Source organism: Corythoichthys intestinalis, chromosome 7 (assembly GCF_030265065.1).
Source record: "Corythoichthys intestinalis isolate RoL2023-P3 chromosome 7, ASM3026506v1, whole genome shotgun sequence".
Taxonomy (NCBI): Eukaryota; Metazoa; Chordata; class Actinopteri; order Syngnathiformes; family Syngnathidae; genus Corythoichthys; species Corythoichthys intestinalis.
In genome coordinates, this window is record NC_080401.1 from 24,712,034 (window position 1) to 24,734,048 (window position 22,015).

General features: G+C 39.2%; 1 protein-coding gene across 2 annotated transcripts in view; it reads right to left on the bottom strand.

Moving 5' to 3' along the window:
• The window catches only part of dennd1b (DENN/MADD domain containing 1B), a 252,123-nt gene that overhangs the window by 202,177 nt on the left and 27,931 nt on the right, over nucleotides 1-22,015 (bottom strand). For both annotated transcript variants that reach the window (XM_057840683.1, XM_057840682.1), the window contains exon 3: nucleotides 6,057-6,100. In XM_057840683.1, coding sequence (XP_057696666.1) covers nucleotides 6,057-6,100 — 44 coding nt within the window. The remainder of the gene's footprint in view (nucleotides 1-6,056; nucleotides 6,101-22,015) is intronic.

Here is a 22,015-nt window from a genome sequence, read left to right on the forward strand (position 1 = left end):
CGGCGTAATGTGTTTCCGATGGTTTTCTTCGAGACTGTGGTTCCAGCTCTCTTCAGGTCATTGACCACGTCCTGCCATGTAGTTCTGGGCTGATCCTTCACCTTCCTCATGATCAGTGATGCCCCACGATCTTCCCTTTTCTAATAATCGCTCCAACAGTTGTTACCTTCTCACCAAGCTGCTTGCTTATTTTCCTGTAGCCAATCCCAGCCTTGTGCAGGTCTATTATTTTATCCCTGATGTCCTTACACAGCTCTTTGGTCTTGGCCATTGTGGAGAGGTTGGAGTTTGTTTGTTTGAGCATGTGAACAGGTGTCTTTTATACAGGTAACAAGTTCAAACAGGTGCAGTTACTTCCGGTAATGAGTGGAGAACAGGAGGGGTTCTTAAAAAAGAACTAAGAGCCGAAATATTTACTAGTTGGTAATGTATCAAATACTTATTTCATGCAGTTAAATACACATTTATTATTTAAAAATTATACAATGTGATTTTCTGGATTTCGTATTAGATTCCGTCCCTCAGTCGAAGAGAACTTATGATACAAATTACAGACCTCTACATGGCTTGTAAGTGGGAAAACCAGCAAAATCGGCAGTGTATCAAATACTTCTTCTCCCCACTGTTTTTTTTTTCTTCTTATTGTGTCATTTATCTAATTTAAATAATTTCAATAATCCGGACTGACCTGACCGTTTTAGTGTGATTTGACAGACTTAAAAAATAATAATTATTTTTTAAATTAATATATGTAAACTTCTGGCTTCAATTGGATACAGTGGAACCTTGACATACAATCGCTTTGACAGTACACACGATCTTTTCAGCATCCGACGTTAAGTTTGACTCGCCATTTGTTTCTACATCCGACAACATGTTGGAAATACGATGATTTTTGACAGTGCCGCAGTTTTTTTTGTTTTGCCCAAATACGGACGCACGGCGGATTTTCTTGTGAGAGAAAACACAGGTTTCAAGGTTAGTGCAGGTGATAAAAATGAAAAAGGTGACGCTTACCATTGAAATGAAGATGGAAATGATAGAAAAGTATGAGCGTGGTGTGTGTATCTGTGAACCGGCTCGACAATACGGCCGTGGAATTTCTATGATATCGATGGTCCTCCTCCAACCCCCGTTCGCCAGTCTTTATAAGTTCAGGTGACAATTATTATTGTGGTAACATCGCCAAAGAAATCCCCGGCTTCATCAGGTTTCTAATCATTTATTCCATCAACTTGTGCAACACAACACGCCAAATCTCTACCGCACACTCTATCTTACTGTCATGTCAGCCACGTGGTGCGTTCAGGTACAGCACTCAAAAAAATTTCCGCCACATTACAACCCAATTCGTCACATTATAACAGGAATTTTTAACATTATTCCGATTTTTATTTATAATTTATTTCTTTTGCTATGTGTAACTGCCATTTGTAACAGTACCAGCAGTATTTATTTATTAAAGATTTAGAGTAGGTTTTCAGGCTGTGGAACAAATTAATGGAATTACAGTGGTACCTCTACTTACGATCACTTCGACACACGATCTTTTCGACATCCGACGTAAAATTTGAGCCGCCATTTGTTTCTACATCCGACGAGTTGCTCGAAATACGACGACATGACAGCACTGCAAACGAACGCACGGTGGATTTTCTTGTGTGAGAAATCAACACAGTTTTCAAAAAAAGTTGATACAGTTGGAGAAACAAGGAAAAAAGTGATGCTTACCTTTGAAATGAAGATGCAAGTTATAGAAAAATATGAGCTTGGTGTGCGCGTCCCTGAACTGGCTCAACAACAGCTCCATGGTCCTCTTCCGACCACCGTTCGCCGCTATTTATAAGTTAAGGTGACAATTATTATTGTGGTAACATTGCCAAGGAAATCGCCAGCTTCGTCACGTTTTTATCATTTATTTAAGAACTTATCCAACACAAAACGCCCATTGTCTTAAGCAGTTGACTGCTCTCAAGAAAACGAAAGTATTATCTCTACCGCACCGACCTATCTCACTGAGACGTCAGCTTCGCGGTGCGTTCAGGGACAGTAAAAAGTGTCCGCCATATTAGAATCCGATTCGTTACATTATTTACAGGAATAATTATTAATTATTCTTCTTCTTATTATATTATTCTGAATTATTTATTTATAACTTATTTGTTTTTCTATGTTTAATTGCCATTTGTAACAGTGCCAGCAGTATTTATTAGGAATTTAGTGTATGTTTTTAGGCTTTGGAACGAATTAATGGAATTATAATGTATTCCTATGGGAAAATCCTGCTCGACATACGACCATTTCGACTTACAAACAAGGCCCTGGAACGAATTAAATTCGTATGTAGAGGTACCACTGTATAATGTAGTCTTGTGGGAAAATCCTGCTCAACATACGACCATTTCACTTACAAACAAGGTCCTGGAACAAAATAACTTCGTATGTAGAGGTACCACTGTGTGTATATATTACCGTATTGGCACGAATATAAGACGGTGTTTTTTTGCATTGAAATAAGACTGAAAAAGTGGGGGTCGTTTTATATTGGCGGTCTAGACGTTATACCCATTCACGATGCTAGATGGCGCCAGATATCATTGAAGCGATGTTCTGTCATGACAGATCTCAGCTACTCTAAAAAGTTTAACCAGTTTGCTTTATTTTATTGCAATGTTTTTCCTTATTCAGATTTGTTTCAAGACTACAGTAACAGTTGGACTTCACTTTGATGGTTAATGCAGTTATTGCAGTTTTGTTGTTTTATCACAATAGATTGGTTTATTTACATTTCAAAAAGTAGAAGCCATTCATTTACAAATGTGATTGCACTTTAGTTTACATATTTAAATGTTCAGATATTAAGATTTGAATGAAGCAAAATAACATGCTTTTTCTCTCGAATATATTGTTATAATCATTTGTTTCAGATGTACTGGAATTATTTTCTGTATAAAAATTAATTTGGTGTTCAAAAAGTCTTTTTTCAAACTTGAGTGTTGAAAAAAAGGGGGTCATCTTATATTCGGGCCAATACGGTATACATATATATATATATATATATATATATATATATACACACATATATACACATATATGAACCATATACCATATCAACAAGGTCGCCAACAGCCAAATTTGTAGCCAGACGCTTCCCACTTCGAGGTTGAGCATTGTGCGAGTGTCAAGAAAATGTGGGAAGACTGATGGTTTAATATAAATTTCCTTCTCCGGCCAAAACGATGGAAGTTGGCTATGCGGGAATTATTCAAGGACTAAAAAAGTGAAGACGGGTGCAGGCTGGAGGAAGACAGCTTTTCTACCTGTGAACACGCTTCATAAAAGTGGCCGCCACTGGACAAAAGTCAAGGTACATTACATTATCAATGTAACACTGTCATCAAATAGTGATTGCAACCAGCTACGAGTTAGCATTAATGTAAGTGAAACTAAAGATATGGTTTCCTACCGTTCGATATGAAGTTGATTAAAATGTGTACTAAATTTTGAACGTTTGAAGCTGACATTCATGTCAGCATTTATTTTGGCTGTGGCTTCCCCTGCCAACATAGAGTTATACAGTGAGACCTCAAGATACGAAAGCTTTGGTACATGAAAAATACATTTTATGAAAACTTTTCTGTGCTTTTCTTGCTACATTTTACGTAAACTTATTCAGCATAGGACATGTAATACTGTACAAACTATTAAACAGGGGTCCCCAAACTTTTCCACATCGGGCCGCAGTGGGTGTAGGGTCTCTTTCCAAAAACCGGAAGATACCTTTGGACAAATCTGGTGTCTTACAATCGTAATCAGTTGACTGTAGTCAGGTGTCGCTTGTTTTAGCAGAAACCTCATTGGTTAAACGGTCTGCACTCGATCGGTAGGGACAAAAACCAGGACCCACAGCAGCACTTGATGACAGGTTTGGACACCCCTGCTATAAAACATATGTAATTACCACTTGCAGAACATTTTAAAAGTCGCGACATAAGATCCTGCTGTCTTATATGTCAGAATCTTTCCCGCCATGCTCAGTAACATGATTCTGTTTTCCTATTGGCCTATTGTTGATGGCATTTCAATTTGGGTGTCGCTCTGCACAGGCGCCACAGTGTTGTTGTGGAAAAAGGAAGAGTTAAACGTCGTCTTCGCCAAAAGACCACAAGTCTCCTCGCATTTTTGTCTAATGAAAAGTGTTGTTACGCCCACACACTGTCCTCTACATTGGTATCACTTTCGCTTTCGGACATCACCTCACTCAAAAGGTAAGGTTTCACATTTTCGTTTTTTTTTTTCTTTTTGTTTTGCATTATGTTCTATTATCTACTTCGTAAAAGGTATTAACGGTTATGTATAATGAATGATTCAAATGTATCTGGCTCTTATTTCCGTCTGGTTTTACCCTTATCATAAAATTTAATGTGGTGTTTTAGTAGAGCTTGAAATGAATTCGGCGATTTACATGTAAACGTGGTTCATTGTACGAAAAAAATTATGACATGGAAAACATTCTGGAACGAATTAATTTAAAATCTTTAGGTACGACTGTAGAAACAAAACTAGTAATGTGACGCTCGCAGCTCTATAGCTGCTGTCGGGGGCATAATGTGGCTAAGTAGCATTAGTTTACATCATGGGTCACAGTGGGTGTAGGATTTCATTCGAACCAAACAAGTTGAAACCTTTTCACAAAACTGATGTTTTACAAGTGTGATCATTTGATTGGAGTCAGGTGCTGCTTTTTCTAGCAGAAACCTCATTGGATCAACTGTAAGTTGTAAGCTCTGTTGTTTTCTGCTTTGAGGTACAACCTTATTCCCGCAGTTGCGGACCCTAACATCGGCAACAAAATAAACCACACATTTCCAAAGATTGACGATGGACTCTTTTCCTCGGCTCTACGATCCAGTAGCAATTTAATTTCGTTATGTTTTCAGTTTAATGTAGCTATATCCAGATTTCTTTGTTGTAATTGCGATGTTTGGGGACCACTATTTGTCTTACTGCGTAGAAAGAGGATGTGACGATCGGCCCGCTATGATATTTACGTCATCAGCCATCGTGCTGTGACCCGGGAATTTAACACTTACTTTCACAAAAAGCTTGTCCCAGGAATTTCCCGCGAATTATACTAAGACACGACCCGTCAAATGTCCGCGTTATCTCCGTGTTAGTCTACCCGGGAAATTGTGTTCACATACAAGGGCTACCCGTTTCAATGCCATAACCGTTGTGTATTATAAATAGCTATCACGTTTGTTATTTTGGCTGCCGTACCCATTTCAAACAACAGCACAAAAAACATGCAATCTGCAGCCTGTAAAAGCGTTCTGTCATTAATTTGGCTATTTTATTGGATTTATATTTTAGATATAGACATTTATTTACATTTGTTCATTGTGTCTTTAATCTATGATATTATTTAGAAAATGTAACTGACAAAATATGCCATCTTCACCCTTTTATATGGGGCCTTATTAATAGTCAGGGAGGGGATGTTGAGATCTAGATGTAAAATTTCAACACTGCAAGACACACCTCCTACTGGTTTATGTGGACAAACTGCCAAAATTCTACTTCAAAACAGCTACTTTAGGAATGCAATTAACCTAATAATGCTATATTCATGCAAAATGTAGCAGACATTGCAAAACAATAAAAGCGAGAAGCTGAAAACGAAGGTGTGCATTCCTGTCACGGTTGCATGATAATTAGTGATTCCTCGGTTATTGAAGAGCCGCTCACTGCTTTTCATTAGCAGCAACAGACAAGCAATGAGAAAGAGCGACAGAGTAGGAAAGAGAGGGAGAGGAAATGCGAGCAGTGATGATGATGAGGAGGAGAGGAGTAGTGATGGGGGGGGTCCACAGGATGGAAGGGTGAGTGAGAGCATTAGAAAAAGAAAAGAGATGTGAGAGAGGAGCGAGACAGGCATAGAGCGAAAGGTAAGGAAGGAGGGAATAGAGCAAGAGGGCAAGTGAGCGAGAGAGAGAGCGAGAGCGAGTGAGAGAGAGCGAGAGAGAGAGAATGAAAAAAACGGAGTGTGTTCCAACCTGGTCGGTGTAGTCCTGGGGGAAGCTCCATAGCACGGTTGGATCTAGAGGTAATTGACAGACAGCATTAATCAGCGGGTGAGAAACACATAGTCTTTGCTAGCTGCCTCAGAACACATACATATTAATGAGATGGGTGGGGGCAAGGGTGGTTGCTGTGTCTGTACACGCACTCACACACACGCACACACGAGCACCTTTTACTCACACAGCGGCAGCAGAACATAGTGAAAGAGAAAATGTGTTGAGGCTGTAAGTGACGTAAATATGTAAATATATATTATCAGTGTAGATATGATAGTTTATAGGATACATCCAATTATCCACGTTTAGAAACAATTGTGTCAAAACATTCCACTTTGTTAAATTAATGCCAAAATGGCATACCTTCTGTCCAGATGGAGAATTATTCTATAAATGTTATTGTCTTTATTGTATCTATTTAATAATTGGATAAGTGCGGGGATGACTGGCCACTGATCAAGCAGAATTGGTTATTGGTCATTTGACATTCTCTTTAGCAAGTTATAGAAATGTTGATATGTGATCAAATACTGTAATTTTCCGAATATAACGCACACTTTTTTTCCCCCAAAATCAACTTGTAAAATCATAATGCGCATTATAAACGGGTAGAGGGATGGAGACAAAAATATAAATATATTATATACTGTATATATAAAGACCGATTTTTAAAAATTTTTTATTGACAAGGTCATGTTGTGTCGAAGAAACGTATGCGGCGATCCGTTGCCGACCATTACGGTACGTGACGTCACCATTTTGTTTCGGTTGTGGCGAGCTAGGGAAGGAGTCGGAGGTGGAGTATCAAACAACGGAGCTAATCCGCGTTGCTTTATTCAGCCTGCAACAAAATACGGTAGCAATGTCTGTCTCACATGCAACCCGCGGAATATAACTATCTTTCCGGCTGTTCCCTCAACAAAATACCTCCCCCCGAGAACTATACAACGTGCCAACATAAGTTCCGCCTGTGAATTCTGTTACAACTCGCTACACGGTAATACTTCACTCTGATTGGTCGAATGACTTCGTCTGTGTTAAATTCTGCTTTTTTCACTCTTCATAAAGCACAGAATTTAGTTTCTTGAACTCATTTGAGTCAACGTTTATTGCAGCTCCGCAACCCTGACTGTAACAAACGTAACACAACACAATCTTTCTGTGTCCGTCAACTATATCTGTCGCTCGGGAAACTCAAATCTAAATAACTATAGTTCCTATTGTTACTGTCGTGTCGACAGCGATGAGCTCTCTCGGATTTCCGACTTATGTTCTCACTTACATTTTACCGTATCAATCCATGGAGGAAACATTTATACATCATAATGAAACGAGCAAGTTATACAGCAGCCTTTAAAAGAAAAGTCACATCTGTTTTGTTTTCTCTTGGATTCTGGTAAGTTCAAGAAGTTATCAGATCACATTATTACCGTACATACTGTCAATTTACGGTAATATTTTGAACTACCAATGTGCTATGCTTGTGCTGTGTTTCACCAGTCAGTAAAATGACATTTCTGTGCCTGTACACGGGCTGTTTTCTTGTATTCTTCTGTTTATTGGTGCTAAAATTAGGGTGCGCGTTATACACGGGTACAATAATTTTCCCTAGATTTTACAAGTAAATTTGGGGTGCACGTTATACACGGGTGCGCCTTATATTCGGGAAATTACGGTACATCCTGACTGAATAATCAACAAGAAGTTATTTATTGGCTTGAATTAATCTGAATTATTAAAATTTGCTTTGAAGGCATTCACACTTAAAATCTACACTACATGTACTAAACAAGACATGCACAGAGTTAAAACCAGGGATTCACACGTCCTGAATTAAATTTTTAAAAAATAATTAAAAAAAAAAAAAAAACTGAGACAACATTGCCTGTAAGTGCCCTTTTCATGTCTGCCCATGAATTTTCAATATAATTAAGATAAGGGCTTTGTGATGTCCACTCAAAAACATTGACTTGTTATTCTAAGACTACATAAAGGAAAAAAAAAAAAAAGTTTACTCCGGGTCATTGTCCATTTGGATACAAAGATCCATTTTCAACAACACAACATGTTACCACCCCATATTTCACAGTTGGGAAAAGGGCTGCAACGAACGATTATTTTTATAATCGATTAATTGGATAAAGTTAAAATTTTTAAAAAAGGTTTTGAGTATAAAACATTAAAAGAATTTCTCAGTACACGAATGAGTCCTGTTCATTCTAATAAAACAAAGTGCTGCTGATTGACATGTTTTTTTTTCTTGTGGGCAAAGCGCTTAAATAAATTGTGTTAATGACTCATTTATTTTCTTTAACCAAACTAAACAATAAAAGAGAAAGCAGACTGTAATGAATTAGTTTTCTTTATCAAACAGTTGTACATAAATACAATACAATCAAACAAATCCAACTTCAAAGCACACACTCTTGTATGACATTTACATTCTGAATGGGAGTTTGTTTAAAGGAGACCCAGCTTTTATATGAATGGGTTTATGTTTGTGGTTTCTTTACTAAATAATGAGACAACTTTACTAGCTAAAAATAACTCAAGTGCTAATATGCTTCTCCAAAACACAATACAAACAGACACTTAAGACCAGCGCTTTCACATTAGAGCAACAGGACCAGGGTCCGGTTTGAAAGCTGCGTGGCAAGTACACTTGCAAATGACTTATTGAAGATTCAGCATTCACACTGTGCCAACCGAACTTTCCCAGCAGCATCATGTGGACGAAAGGTGAACTCATTGATTGGACGAAAAGAAGAGGAAATACCTCACCTGAAAGAGAAGGGAGCGTCGAGCGTCACAGCGTGGTGCTGTGACACTGCACATAATGTAGCATAAATTAAGTCGCAGCTCAGCCAGCTTCGGTGTCGCTCCCTCCCCACTCGATGCTGGGCAAACTGGAGTATATAAAAAATGTATAGGGGAAAGTTTAACCATGAAAGGGAACAGCCTGGTACCCCAAGTCACACAGTTGAGCGCTATTGCGCTCACTTTCGTGACTTTTTGGAGTGTCAAATTGTCGCCACTTCCAGGAGAGCGAGACTCACGAAACAGCTGCCCCGAGAGGCTCCGCCTATCTCGGCCACTGTCACTCTCACACGGTACGTTCAGGAACAGCATGCAACACACAACACACAAACACCGCCACATATGAACCTAGGGCTGGGAGAATATATCGAAATGGTCATAAATCATGATACTTTGTATCCCAAAAGGTTATCGATATGCTCCTGCCAAGAATCAGTATATCGTTTTAAAAAGGTGTCAATGTTTAAAGAATAAAAAGGAACCAACAAGTTGCTACCGAAATCATCCACCATAATAGTGTGTGTTAACTCTATGGCTTCCATTGACGCCAATAGACGCCCAATCCATTCAGACCAGGAGGGGCGAAAGAATTTGAAAACCATTTTATTTGGTGCATTCCAAACCAGAGCATTCGCAGCTAACTTTCCGATTTTGGGAGCGTTTACAGGTTTATTGTTGTGCATTTTAGGGCATTTACAGGTCACTTCCTGATGAGTTTGAGTAAATGCAAATTCATTTGGGGAGATTCTCGGGTCACTTCCTGTTTTGGAATGCAAAAGAAACATGAAGTGACACATAAATCCCAAAAAAGAAACAGGAAGTGACCCATAAATACCCCAAAATCATCAGGAAGTGACACTGACGTGCCCCCAAAACAACAGAAAGTGAATAAAAATCAATAGCGAATGGGCTGAAATGCCCCCAAATCAAACTCATTGGTTGCCGAATGTTCTTTCGCTGCCACCCTCCCAACTCAAACGGGTTGGACGTCTAACAGTGATAAACTCATTCCAATTCACAGCAGAAGGATGGAAATAGCTTGTTTTTCTGTTTAATAGTTGTTTTGTAGAATATCCAAGAATGATTTCCTGACCAAAGTATCGATAATCGTTGTATCGCCATATCATGAGATCATCGTTATCATGAGCCTTGTATCACAAATCGTATCGTGAGGTACCAAGAGGTTCCTACCCCTATTAGAACCAGACTCTGTATCAAATGCAACTGCTTAGCACAGCACAACATTTAGCCGGGGTTAATCTGTCATCTTGCCATTGTTGGTTTTGAATAGCGTGCGCACTGTACTTTAGCTTCCAAGGATGGCACCGGCTGCATTCACAAGTGAAGCAGGGTGCGCTTAAACTGGACCAAGACCCACAATTTTTGAGCGGACCAGAGTTTGTTTGTTTGGTCCGAACTAGAGTTCAGATGCGCGTTCACATTTCGGACTATCCGAGAAAAAGAACTCTCGTCCATTTATTATTCGAATTTCCTATCACTTTTAGCTTAGAATCATAAATTGATGTTTTTTATTTAGTTTAGAAAAGAAAAAACGACTTTAGAAAGTTATTCACTCACTTGTTTTTAACTTTTAAACAAATCATGTCAAAATGAAAAAATATTGCGTCTGTCAATAGGTCATGGCTATCTACCTCATTGCTGTCACTTTATTGGATTTTGTTTTTACTGTCGCATTTTCCTGATATTTTTAATAATAAATAATCGATCCAAAACATAAAATTACAACAAAAACTTTTAAAAGAGGAAATATTTGAAAAAGAAAATCTCGACCGCTCGTTTTGTCCGCGATTTTTGTCTCGTGCGCCATTAGAAATAACCGTTTTTAAGATACGAAAGCCAAAAAAAGGTTGCGCTCATTCACAGCTGTGTCTTTACACACTGTGATACATGCTACGTGGAGTTTTTGGATCGAAAAAAGTACGCGATAAGATCAAGTTAAAATTAGAGTGTCTTTATTTGTTTTTCTGCTTCATCATTACCGGAAAAGTAGCGTGAGCCAGAAAAAAGACAGACATAGCACGCTAACTGACTAGCTTCCTGTCCATGATCTTTTCGACCTGTTTTGCCGTTTGTATTGCTTATTATGGGATGATATCGATGTATTAGATATGTTAGGTGATATCGATCGATTGATCGTTTTATTCGGAATCCTCCTTTCACTTTCACATTACTGCCTGCATTCCTTTTTAGAAATTTTTATTCAACCATTTTGAAAGCTCTAGAACAGGGGTTTTCAACCCAGTCCTCAAGGCACACTGTGGGTCCTGGTTTTTGTTCCAGCCGATCCAGCAGAGACAGTTGAACCAATGAGGCTTCTGCTAAAACAAGCCACACCTGACTGCAATCAACTGATTGCACTTGTAAAACACCAGATTGGGGAAAAAGTGTTGTCATCTTGTTTGGTAAGAATGAAATCCTGCACCCACAGTGTGCCTTAGTGGAATAGGTTGGGAACCCCTGCTCTAGAAGATAAGGCAATATATTTCCATAGTGAACAGCATAGCAGAATGCTTCTTAACATTCTAATTTTATAATAGAAAAAAAAATTCAATTCAGGAAGAATTTCATAAAACAATTCGGTTAGCGTGAGGATTCATGCTTGAAATAAAGCACAAGTGAGGGGAAATACATGGGACAAATTAGTGACGGTTTCCATTGAAATCCATTATTCCTTACATAATCCATTCATTCATGTCCCCAATCTTGAAAGGAGCAACAGAGGGGGGGAAAAGACAAACGCTAGTTATGACTGTCTGATGGAGATTTACTGGCCAATCAGAGAGGATGTAAATTCATATGTTTAATATAATGTTAGTTTATATGTAAAGATTTGACACTATTATCGATTAACCCATGAAAAATACATTGGACAGTTACAGTTTATAATGGCAGTTACTTGGGATAAAGAACAACATCATGAATCATCTAGATTTGTACATAAATGTCACCTGACAAAAAAATATATATATTATTTTCCATGTCTTTATTACACTCAGACAGACAACCAGCAAATTCTCGCCCAATTTTTGATCCTTCTTATTGTTTTGCATTTCCTAACCTTACTTACTCCGGTTCAACCTAACCCCCCCCCTTGCTCTTCCTGCATTATTCTCTCACTCTCTTGCTGGGTGTGTGAAGGGCGCAAGAGGGGGCCTGAAGGGGGTTAAGGCTGAAAGTTGAAGGTTACGGGGGTGAAGAGGACCCCTGCTGCTCCGCCCGGGGACACAAATGTCACCATGACAGATCCTGGAACGGTTAATTCAGCCTCACCTCCTCACAAACCACACACTCATATCTGAATTGATTGCAGCACTCCATCTCACAATTCATGGTGTTACATATTCAGAATTCTTGACTGAATAAATAAAAAGAGGGTCTCTATAATTAAGGAGGTACAATGTTTTATTATGCACGCATAAATATTGAACATATTTTCGGTGAAGGGTATTGTGGATGTGGAATATGAGGATAATTTGTGAGTAATCTCATAAAAAATTGATAATTTACAGTTTATATTCACAAATTCATGTACTGTCACAGGTTGACTATGTGTGCAATTTACTGTAGCGACACTTCAAAAGGGCCAAACAATAAACAGTTGAAAGCAATATTATGTCTCGAACAGTGGAGTGCAACTTCTTGCCATAACTGGCAAAGATTTGCCCCACTCCAATTCTTGATTGGAAATCGGGTGAATTATGGCAATCGATATTAAAAAAAAGAAAAAAAAGGATTGTTATTTTATTTTCTTGATTTTCAAAAAGGTCACAAAGAGACAATAAAAAAGTAATAATGTTTTGGGACCATCAAATGTGTCCATCTATTAGCAGGTGTTACTCCAATGCGACATACAGTTGAAGAACATTACATTGAAGTAAGTGTTCTAGTTTTAATATTTTCAACTTTACATTTTAAAACGTTACACTGCGTGAAAGTGATTCATTGACTATTTGTTTGAATCTTTTTTTTCGAGTGGGATTTCTTTGTTGTTTTCAAGGAAGTCTTTTAATTGTGGCAATGGTGGAAGCTAAGAACAAACCAACCCAAACAAGCCTGTTGGGTGTGAATTGAATTAAAATCACCTATCCAGACTTTGATTCCTACATTCACACCCTAAAATATGGCAATGGGCAAATGTAGAGACAAGTGACCATTGGACCCTGCCATGTGCACATGTGTCCATGTAAACAGTTTACAGTGTGACTGCAAGAACAAGACAGATTATTTTATGTACAATAGCATGTCCAATAACCCCTGGGGCCTTCATGCATGGTTGACCTCCAACAGTCAGTAAGGGGGCAATGTGTAACCAGCCCCTAAGCAATGGCACATTTCGATGGGGAAAGGCGGTGGGGATCGTTTAAAAAAATAAAAAAGTAAGAAATCAATGCTTTGTCTATTCCTGAGACGCGTGTCTTTAAAAGCCAAAGGTGGAAAGTGAGCTAGGTGAGAGCAAGGTTAATAGGTGATGGGGATTGGGAATGGAGAGCAGGGCATCAAGGAAGGTGAAGGAGGCCAAAGAATATGTGAGGGGAAAGATGAAGCACTTACATGAGGAAGGTGAATCTCTGCCATTCTCCAACAACAATGCCTCATTACTGCTAACTCAAGCAGATCATTAAAAAACAAATGATTAAATTACACTTTTATGCATTATATCTGCGCTATAAAGTGAAAAATGTGTTTTTTTTATTCCCACTTTGACAATTGTCTTCATAATTCTATGCGTATTGGCACGTCCAAGTAGGCTAAAAATGAAAAGTGCTGGCATCTTCATCTTGGCATATATTTACGCTTCTTGGGATTTCCAAGCAAGGCAAAAAAGGAACTATTGGCAGCAGAGAATGGCATTCCTAATGCTGCTGGCTGGAAGAAAAAGTTGGCACAAGATGCCATGTGTCAGAAATCTCACACTGCCCACCGAGAAGACTGCATGCAAAGTATTACACTTAAGCCATGTTGTGAATAAACTAAAAGTAAGTCTCAACTTGATGTAAGGTTATATGAAAATGTCATATGCGTGCTGGGAAAGACTGATAAATATAAAACGCACCCGCAGTGTGTCCGCAGGATCATCTCAACTGCTCAATGACCTGAATTTAAAGTTCTGTCAAAAACAAGAAAAATACCTAACCGCAAACCCAGTGTGAATGCACATGAAGATAAAAGCCTCTAGTTTATCGTCCTCTATACTGTGGGAATCAAACACAGACTTGGAGTCCTTATGGCCAACCGCTGCTTTAAAGGCATGTATAAATAAATAAATAAAAAAGCACTTTTTTCACCTCATTCCACAAACGACTGAATATGTGTTGTGTGTGAAAAGGGGGCCTGTTTGTTAAAAGAGGCCAAATCCCATATGGTGAACACCAGCTCCTCCGGTGAGAAGACAGGCTGCGAAAGCCAACGGCAGCCGCTCTCCATCCATACTCCACAGATGAAGGGATGTAGCGCCTGCCTCTTCTTGCTCCTCCTTTCTCTCATTCCCTTTGCCTGCTTTCCTCCCTTATTCTTGGCCAGGGGTTAAACTGCTGCACTCTAACCTCGCTGGCAGTAATTTCATTCACTCCATTTTTCTTGCTTGCTTCCTCATCTGTGAGAGAGATTTATTTCACAGTATGTAGTGGATTAGGCCTCATTCGTATGCCCACGTACAAAAGCATTGTTTTAGCAGCAGCCAAGACGCTGTAACAGGAGGAAGCTGCCGCTGGTAAGCATCCACAATACGGCCATTGTGGACATAGGGCTGGAGGGACCCTGCACTAGAGGCTGTCTAGACTTTGAGCCTGGGCCGATTGGAGAAACAGAGGAAGAAAATCCCATCAGGCAGTGGAGTGAAAGTTAACTAAGGTACCCTGCTGTGAACCTGATGAAGATGTCAAGCCAACATATGGCAAAAAATAGCCATTGTCAGAGGAAGACTCTTTCTTCCCTCGGAGGGTGGCTAAAGAAGATCGGGGGTTGGGGGGTGCAACTTAAAGGAAGGAATAACTGTGGTGGTCATCGGTTTACTTTTGGATCAGTACACTTATTCTGGCTGGGAGGAGGCCCAACTCCTCCGCTTGCAGTTAAAAGAGTAAGCAGATTAACTGGCATCTTTCAAAAGGCCTGTCGAAAGAAAACACACTTGGACATTTACAACATTTTGGGGGGCTTTTGCCAATCAACCTGTCCTGCACGCGGTAAATGGCATTACATTTCATGCTGATTTAGTGGGCAGAGGTTTCTAGTAAAGATGATATGCTCCTTAAATTCATTAAAAACTGATTGGTCACACTGGCTAAATTACAAATGAGAACAAGGAAAGGAACTAAAAAAGCCAAAGTAAGTAGATTGGAAACTACCTTGATTCAATTTGACTCAAAATGAAAATTTTCTATTACTTTTCTCATTGGCCATTGCAATCAAACTTCTATGATCAATGCAGAACACAAACAGTAACATTTTAAAAACCAATCCTACCCTAAAATAAGTACGAAGGTTTGAACACTTTATAACAGTTTACAACTGAAGCAAAAAAAATTCTTGGGGTTGCATGTGCTTTTCAAGATGGAAAAAGGAAAAAAAAAAAACAACAACAACTGGCAAGCTTTGCATGCAGAAGATCATGGCCAGAGGGATTTTTCTAATCCACTTCTTCATGTACATCTAAAGAAGATAAACAACAGCCTTAGCCACAGTCTCACTGGAAGAAGACGAAAGACAGAGCTGCATTGAGATGATGTGACCCTACTAATGCCACATTAGTTGTTTCATTTTCCCACCGATGTGAGAAAACTGCTTCAGTGGGACGAGCTGAGAAAAGGAGAGGGGGCGGGTGAAGCAGAGCGATGCACAGACAAAGATGGAAAGAGAGAAGTGAAAGTGATACTGTCTCCAGGCTAGTTGGGATGCAACCCAATTTCACAGCTTCACGAATGAGTGGCACAGCATATGGATGCAACCTTTGTGACAGCCCCTGTGTATCACCACATATCAACGCTGATATTTCCAGTCAGATTCCATACTGGTCCAACATGACATCAAATGGGGGCTCCGCATGACTGCATTGCGAACGCAACGCAGCATTTGTTTGGCTAGCTTGGGTAACTATTATCACCTGAAGCAAAATTTTCACCACTAAATCAAAGCTATGATTCTTGGCAAAGACTGGCATATATGACTGCATTGCGAACACAACACAGCATTTGTTTGGCTAGCATTTGTTTGGCTAGCTTCGGTAACAATTATCACTTGAAGCAAAATTTTCACCACAAAATTATAGCTATGATGCTTGGCAAAGTCTGGCATATACACTCAGACGATTCTTTCTAAATTGGACAGCAGATGATCGAGTAAGGGTGAAAAAAAAAAAATTAATAAATAGAGCTGGGAATCTTTGGGCACCTAACGATTCAATTACGATTACGATTCAAAGGCTCTAATTCGATTATAAAACGATTATTGATGCACCCCCCTCCTTTTTTTTTTTTTAATGTTTTGTACATTAGTTCCAAAATTGTTCAAAAATCCTCTCAGGCTAAACCAAACTACTATTTCAGTATCAAGTTAACATATAACAGTAAACAAATATACAAAAATAACAGTAAATAAAAAAACTCCAGTCCCCATTCTGTATCAGCAGCTTTATACTACATTCAATTAAATTAATGTTGTGAATCAACTGTTGCAGTTGTTAAAATTGCTCCCGTTATTCCATAATTTCCCTTCTGTCTACTTTTGTCAAAGTTTTAACACTATTTCATCATTTAAAGATAGATTCAAGACAAGATTCTGCCGATTTAGGAGTATTTTAGATAAAAAGTTAATTAGGTTCGCTACAACAGAGCCTTCTAGAGAGGTCTACTGCTTTAAGATGGCGGCTGTTTACTTACGCCGGAAAGTCTGTCATTCGCATCTCTGTTCAATAATACATGGTCTAACACTGACGTCGTCTGTCATTTTGCATCTAGTTCTACATATATATGATATCTACTGTAGCCGTATGTTTGTAGCAACTAGCAAGTGGGCGTTCTTTGTAGCGGCTGTCAGCCGCAGTCAGGTATGATTGTTTTTTTTTTTTTATTTAGCGGCATGAGTTGAACATGACATTTACTCTCGGTCCGTTCGTCATTGCGTCCCAAAGACCGCGCTGACTGTGTTTTACTTCCGCTTTACCTGGTATAATTCAATAATCGGAATTTGGATATTTGTGAATCATTCTCGAATCTTCCACGGCCGAATGGCGAATAATCTAAGAATCGGAAATTTTGCACGCCTCTATTAATAAACATGTACAAACAAACAAGTTATTCCTCGCTAAATCGCGCTTCAAAGTTCGCGCCCTCAGTCCATCGCGGATTTTTTTGAATTGTAAAAAGAAATACAGATGAGGCGTCCCAAGCCGATCGCGCAGTCTCCCTCTCGCTCACTCCCTCTCTCTGCACTTTGTTCGTGGGCATGCAGTGCATGTGCACTGGAATTGTTATTCAAGTTGCCGATGATTGACCGATGAATGTGTTTGATCTTGCCAGAGTCACAAACTTCTGAAGCACCGCATGCATCAATTGTCGTTTAACTTGTTAAACAGTTGCTGTGGTAACTCCTTGTGTGTAATTGAGCAGCTCCGAGCGGATTTGAGTAGACGCACTCAGTGAAGAGTTTAGTAAAGCCCAGCATTTTTCTACTACCACTTTATTCTTGTTTAAAAATAATTCAGTGGGAGAGTAACATGTTTAAACCTATCATAATTATTACATTTGAAGTGCTTAAAAAACATTTATTAAAATATATGTATAAACATTTTTTTAAATTATACTTTGGGGGAAAAAAAGTGAAAAAACGTCTTATATGCATCTCTTTCCAATGCTAAACCTGAATAAACACATTGTACACGCACAAAAAAAAACCTTTTTTTTTGGGCTACTTTGCAGTTTTTCACTTATCGCGGCGGGTTCTGGTCCCCATTAATTGCAAAAAACGAGGGATAACTATTTCGAGGGGCCAGGGATCCCTGTATTTTAAGGGGCCAATAGTGACTTTAAAAAGGAACAGAAAAAAGAGCCACAAGACATGATTTTTCTCCAGTTATCAGTTGTGGATCTTTCACTCACAGGGGGGATTTGGATTTTGCATGGATACAAGACCATAATCTGCAAGCCTTGTAGGAAAAAGGTGAGAATAAAGACAGCCTAAGGACTAAGTCGTTTCACCATCTCGAGAGCTAACATCACAGACATAAAAGCTACACGAGTCAGCTATCCATGGCAAGCCTTACGCAGCCAAAGTAACAGCAGAAAACCACATTCAGCAAAATTGTAAGACACAAGGCAGCTGCTGACTCCATCAGAACAACCACAGCGAACAACAGCAGAAAAAATTAAGGTACTGAAAACCATATTTGAACAATTTAGACCTAAAATCCCAATTGCCCGCCTGGAAATATCCAGGAAAATCTGTGAGCTGTGTGACTGTGGCAGACAATTGAAAGTTTCCAATCTAAGAATGGACATTAATGAGACTAATTTCTCAAATATTTGCAAAAAAAATCATCACAGATTTGCCACACAATACATATAAGAAAATTGAAGCAAATTGCGGGCAACTTATCTGTTTGTGTAAGCACGTGGGTGTGATGATGTCTGTTATATGTAACATACAATAATTTCTAAAAACACCGGTACGATTCAAGCCCACTTCAATCTCTGAAGACCTCCCAACACTTTGGATTTTATGGATGTCTCATGCAGATGAACTGGGTCATTTGTTATTCGGGCTCAACAGCAGCAGTTCTTACCCCGGGATTACACCAGATATAGGAAGCTTGCGGACTATAGCTACTACGCCTTTTGATCCATCAGCAACGCATGCATACATCGCCCAGCAGATGCGATCTGTCGCGTCGACATGCTGAGCATGTGACATATTGTCGACATTTCACGCGAGATGACATTGAAAGAGATCGGCACCCATATCGCATACAAACCAATGTTCCCTAAATGGCCTCCAAGGTGAAAAAAACTGTCTCATCTGCTCAGTTGTGCATTCGTCACTCCTTGGCGTGTACCAGTACTCTTTTAAAGGATTTACACCCATATTTACAGACGTCTTAGTGTGTTAGCCGTGTTATTTAGGCTCTTTAATGTATTGACGAACAAGGAAATGAATCAATATACCATCGACTTGGATTGCTTAAGCTACGGTGGCCCTCTCTTTTCTTGTGGTATTCTAATAATTCATTGAATTTCATCTTTACATTGAACAGTTCAACGTATAGACTTCGTTTAATTTAGAAAATCCATCGGAAAGTTACCCTGTAGCTACAGCGGTATGAAAAAGTATCTGAACCTTTGGAATTTCTCACATTTCTACATAAAATCACCAATAAATGTGATTTGGTCTTTTCAAAATCACAAAGATAAAAAAAAACAGTTCCAGACTAAAACTAAAACCACCCAAAACATTTATAGGTTTTCATATTTTAATGCAGATAGAATGCAAACAATGACAGAAGGGGGGGAAAATAAGTAAGTGAACCACTACATTTAATAGTTTGTGCCCCCCACCCCCTTTGGCAGCAATAACCAACCAGCCGCAGATCAGTCTGGCACATCCATCAGGACTAATCTTGGCCCATTCTTCTCTACAAAACTGCTGTAGTTCAGTCAGATTCTTGGTATGTCTGGCATGAATCGCTGTCTTTAGGGCATGCCACAGCGTCTCAATGGGGTTCAAGTCTGGACTTTGACTTGGCCACTCTAGAACGTGTATTTTGTTCATCTGAAACCATTCTGAAGTTGATTTACTTCTGTGTTTTGGATCATTGTCTTGTTCCTGCATCCATCCTCTTTTTAGCTTCAACTGTCTGACAGACGGCCTCAGGTTTTCCTGCAAAACCTCCAGGTAAACGTTTGAATTCATTCTTCCATTTATGATTGCAAGTTGTCCACGCCCTGAGAGAGCAAAAAAGCGTGAATTCACGATGCTCCTTCCCCCATGCTTCACGGTGGGGATAAGGTGTTGATATTAATGAGCTGTTCCATTTTTTCCTCCACACATGACGTTGTGTGTTACTCCCAAACAATTCAACTTTGGTTTCATCAGTCAACAAAATATTTCGCCAAAACTTCTGTGGAGTGTCCAGGTGCCTTTTTGCGAACATTAAACGAGCAACAATGTTTTTTTTAGACAGCAGTGGCTTTCTCCGTGGAGTCCTCCCATGAACACCATTCTTGGTCATAATTTTACATATACAGTAGTCGATGTGTGCACAGAGATATTGGACTGTGCCAGTGATTTCTGTAAGTCTTTAGCAGACACTCTAGGGTTCTTTTTTACCTCTCTGAGTATTCTGCGCTGAACTCTTGGTATCATCTTTGGTGGATGGCCACTCCTTGGGATAGAAGCAATAGTGCCAAACTCTCTCCATTTGTAGACAACATCTCTGACTGTCGATTGATGAACATCCAGACTTTTAGAGATGGCTTTGTATCCTTTCCCAGCTTTATACAGATGAACAATCCTTTATTGCAGGTCTTCAGACAGCTCTTTTGACAGAGCAATGATACACATCAGACCATGCTTCTCATCAAGACAATTCTTACCAGGTGTGTGTGTTCCCCTATCCCCATTAAAATATGAAAACCTATAAAGGTTTGGGTGGTTTTAGTTAAAGCAGTTTTTTCTTCTGTTTGATTTTGACAATGATCAGATCACATTTAACGGTGATTTCATGCACAAATATGAGAAATTCCAAAAGGTTTAGATACTTTTTCATACCACTGTAGATAACAAAGGATAAGCGGGAGCGGATATTCTGAGTTGTGCAACAAAAATTTAAGACACGTGTGAGGCTTGCGTCTTCCACACGTTTCACACAGAGATCACGTGTCTGGTATAACTACACACTGGCTGTCGTTTGCTGGCGGATCGGAACCATTATGCGTGGAGTATTATTGTGCCTTTTCACGAGAGCAAGTTATTCATAAAAAAAGGCAGAAATTTTTAAAAAGTGTTTATTTGATTAACATGACAAAATACAAATTACTATGCTGAAAATACCTTGATACATTTTTGGAGTGTATAATACAGAGATACAGAGGAAATAAATTATTTTATATTCAAGAAATTACAGTAATTGAAAACAATTTTATGTTATGTCGATATAGATTTATCGTTTTTAATGCAACTGAAGCCAAATCCGTATCTGTACATTTGGCAGCATGACTTGGTTCCAAACAGTAGAGGCACTGTTGGCTGGTAGTAATGACAAATAATTGTATACATGCACATGTATTATGAACCAAGCATCCAGATAAATTCTTCCAAATTTTACGGTGACCAAGCATAACCCTGTGAAGCTTTGTTGGATTCCCTTTTAGAGGGTTGGAGATCACTCTTTGTTATGATATACGGATAGGAATCCTATTTTGAGGAGTGCGACAAATTGTAGTTTTTGGATACATATAATGTTAAGGAAAGCTGGCGATCAAGTGATTGTCAGTCAGCAGCAGATGCTTAGGGTAGGGTTTCTTTTTACTTTTGAGGTGGTGTGTTGCAGCATCACAGACAACACCGTGTGTCGCACGGCAGCTCCTTGAGGTGTGGAGCGGATCGATCTCTGTTAATGTCATATGGCACAGCACCCAGAGGCAGCAGCATGGTGCTGATGACAGTGAAAAGCCTTGCCTTTGGCGGCTACATGCACGCTGCTGCTGAGCTGTGATTTGAAGTTCACATGCAAACGCTGACAGAAAGACAGCTCTCAGTCAGGCATTCCAACTTTCAGTCAGTCATACAGTCTTTCCACAGGGAAGACAAAACATCTGAACCCGTTAAAAGCACAGAGTGGAACAAACAGTCTCAAAGTTCTGCAGGACTGGTGGGCAAAATGTTAATACACAATGCAAACGTTGAATAAAAATAACCAGAATTCACGTGTTTAAAAAAAAAAAAAAAAAAAGTTCAGTGGGGTATCTAATGTCAATTGCTACCGAAATTGTACAATTACCAATCTCAAGGCAACTCAGGAGATGTCAAAACAAAGCGTTTTTCTTTGTCTCTGACAATAAGTCAGATACAATCATTATAATGAGAAGAACTGGAAAATCATCTAAATT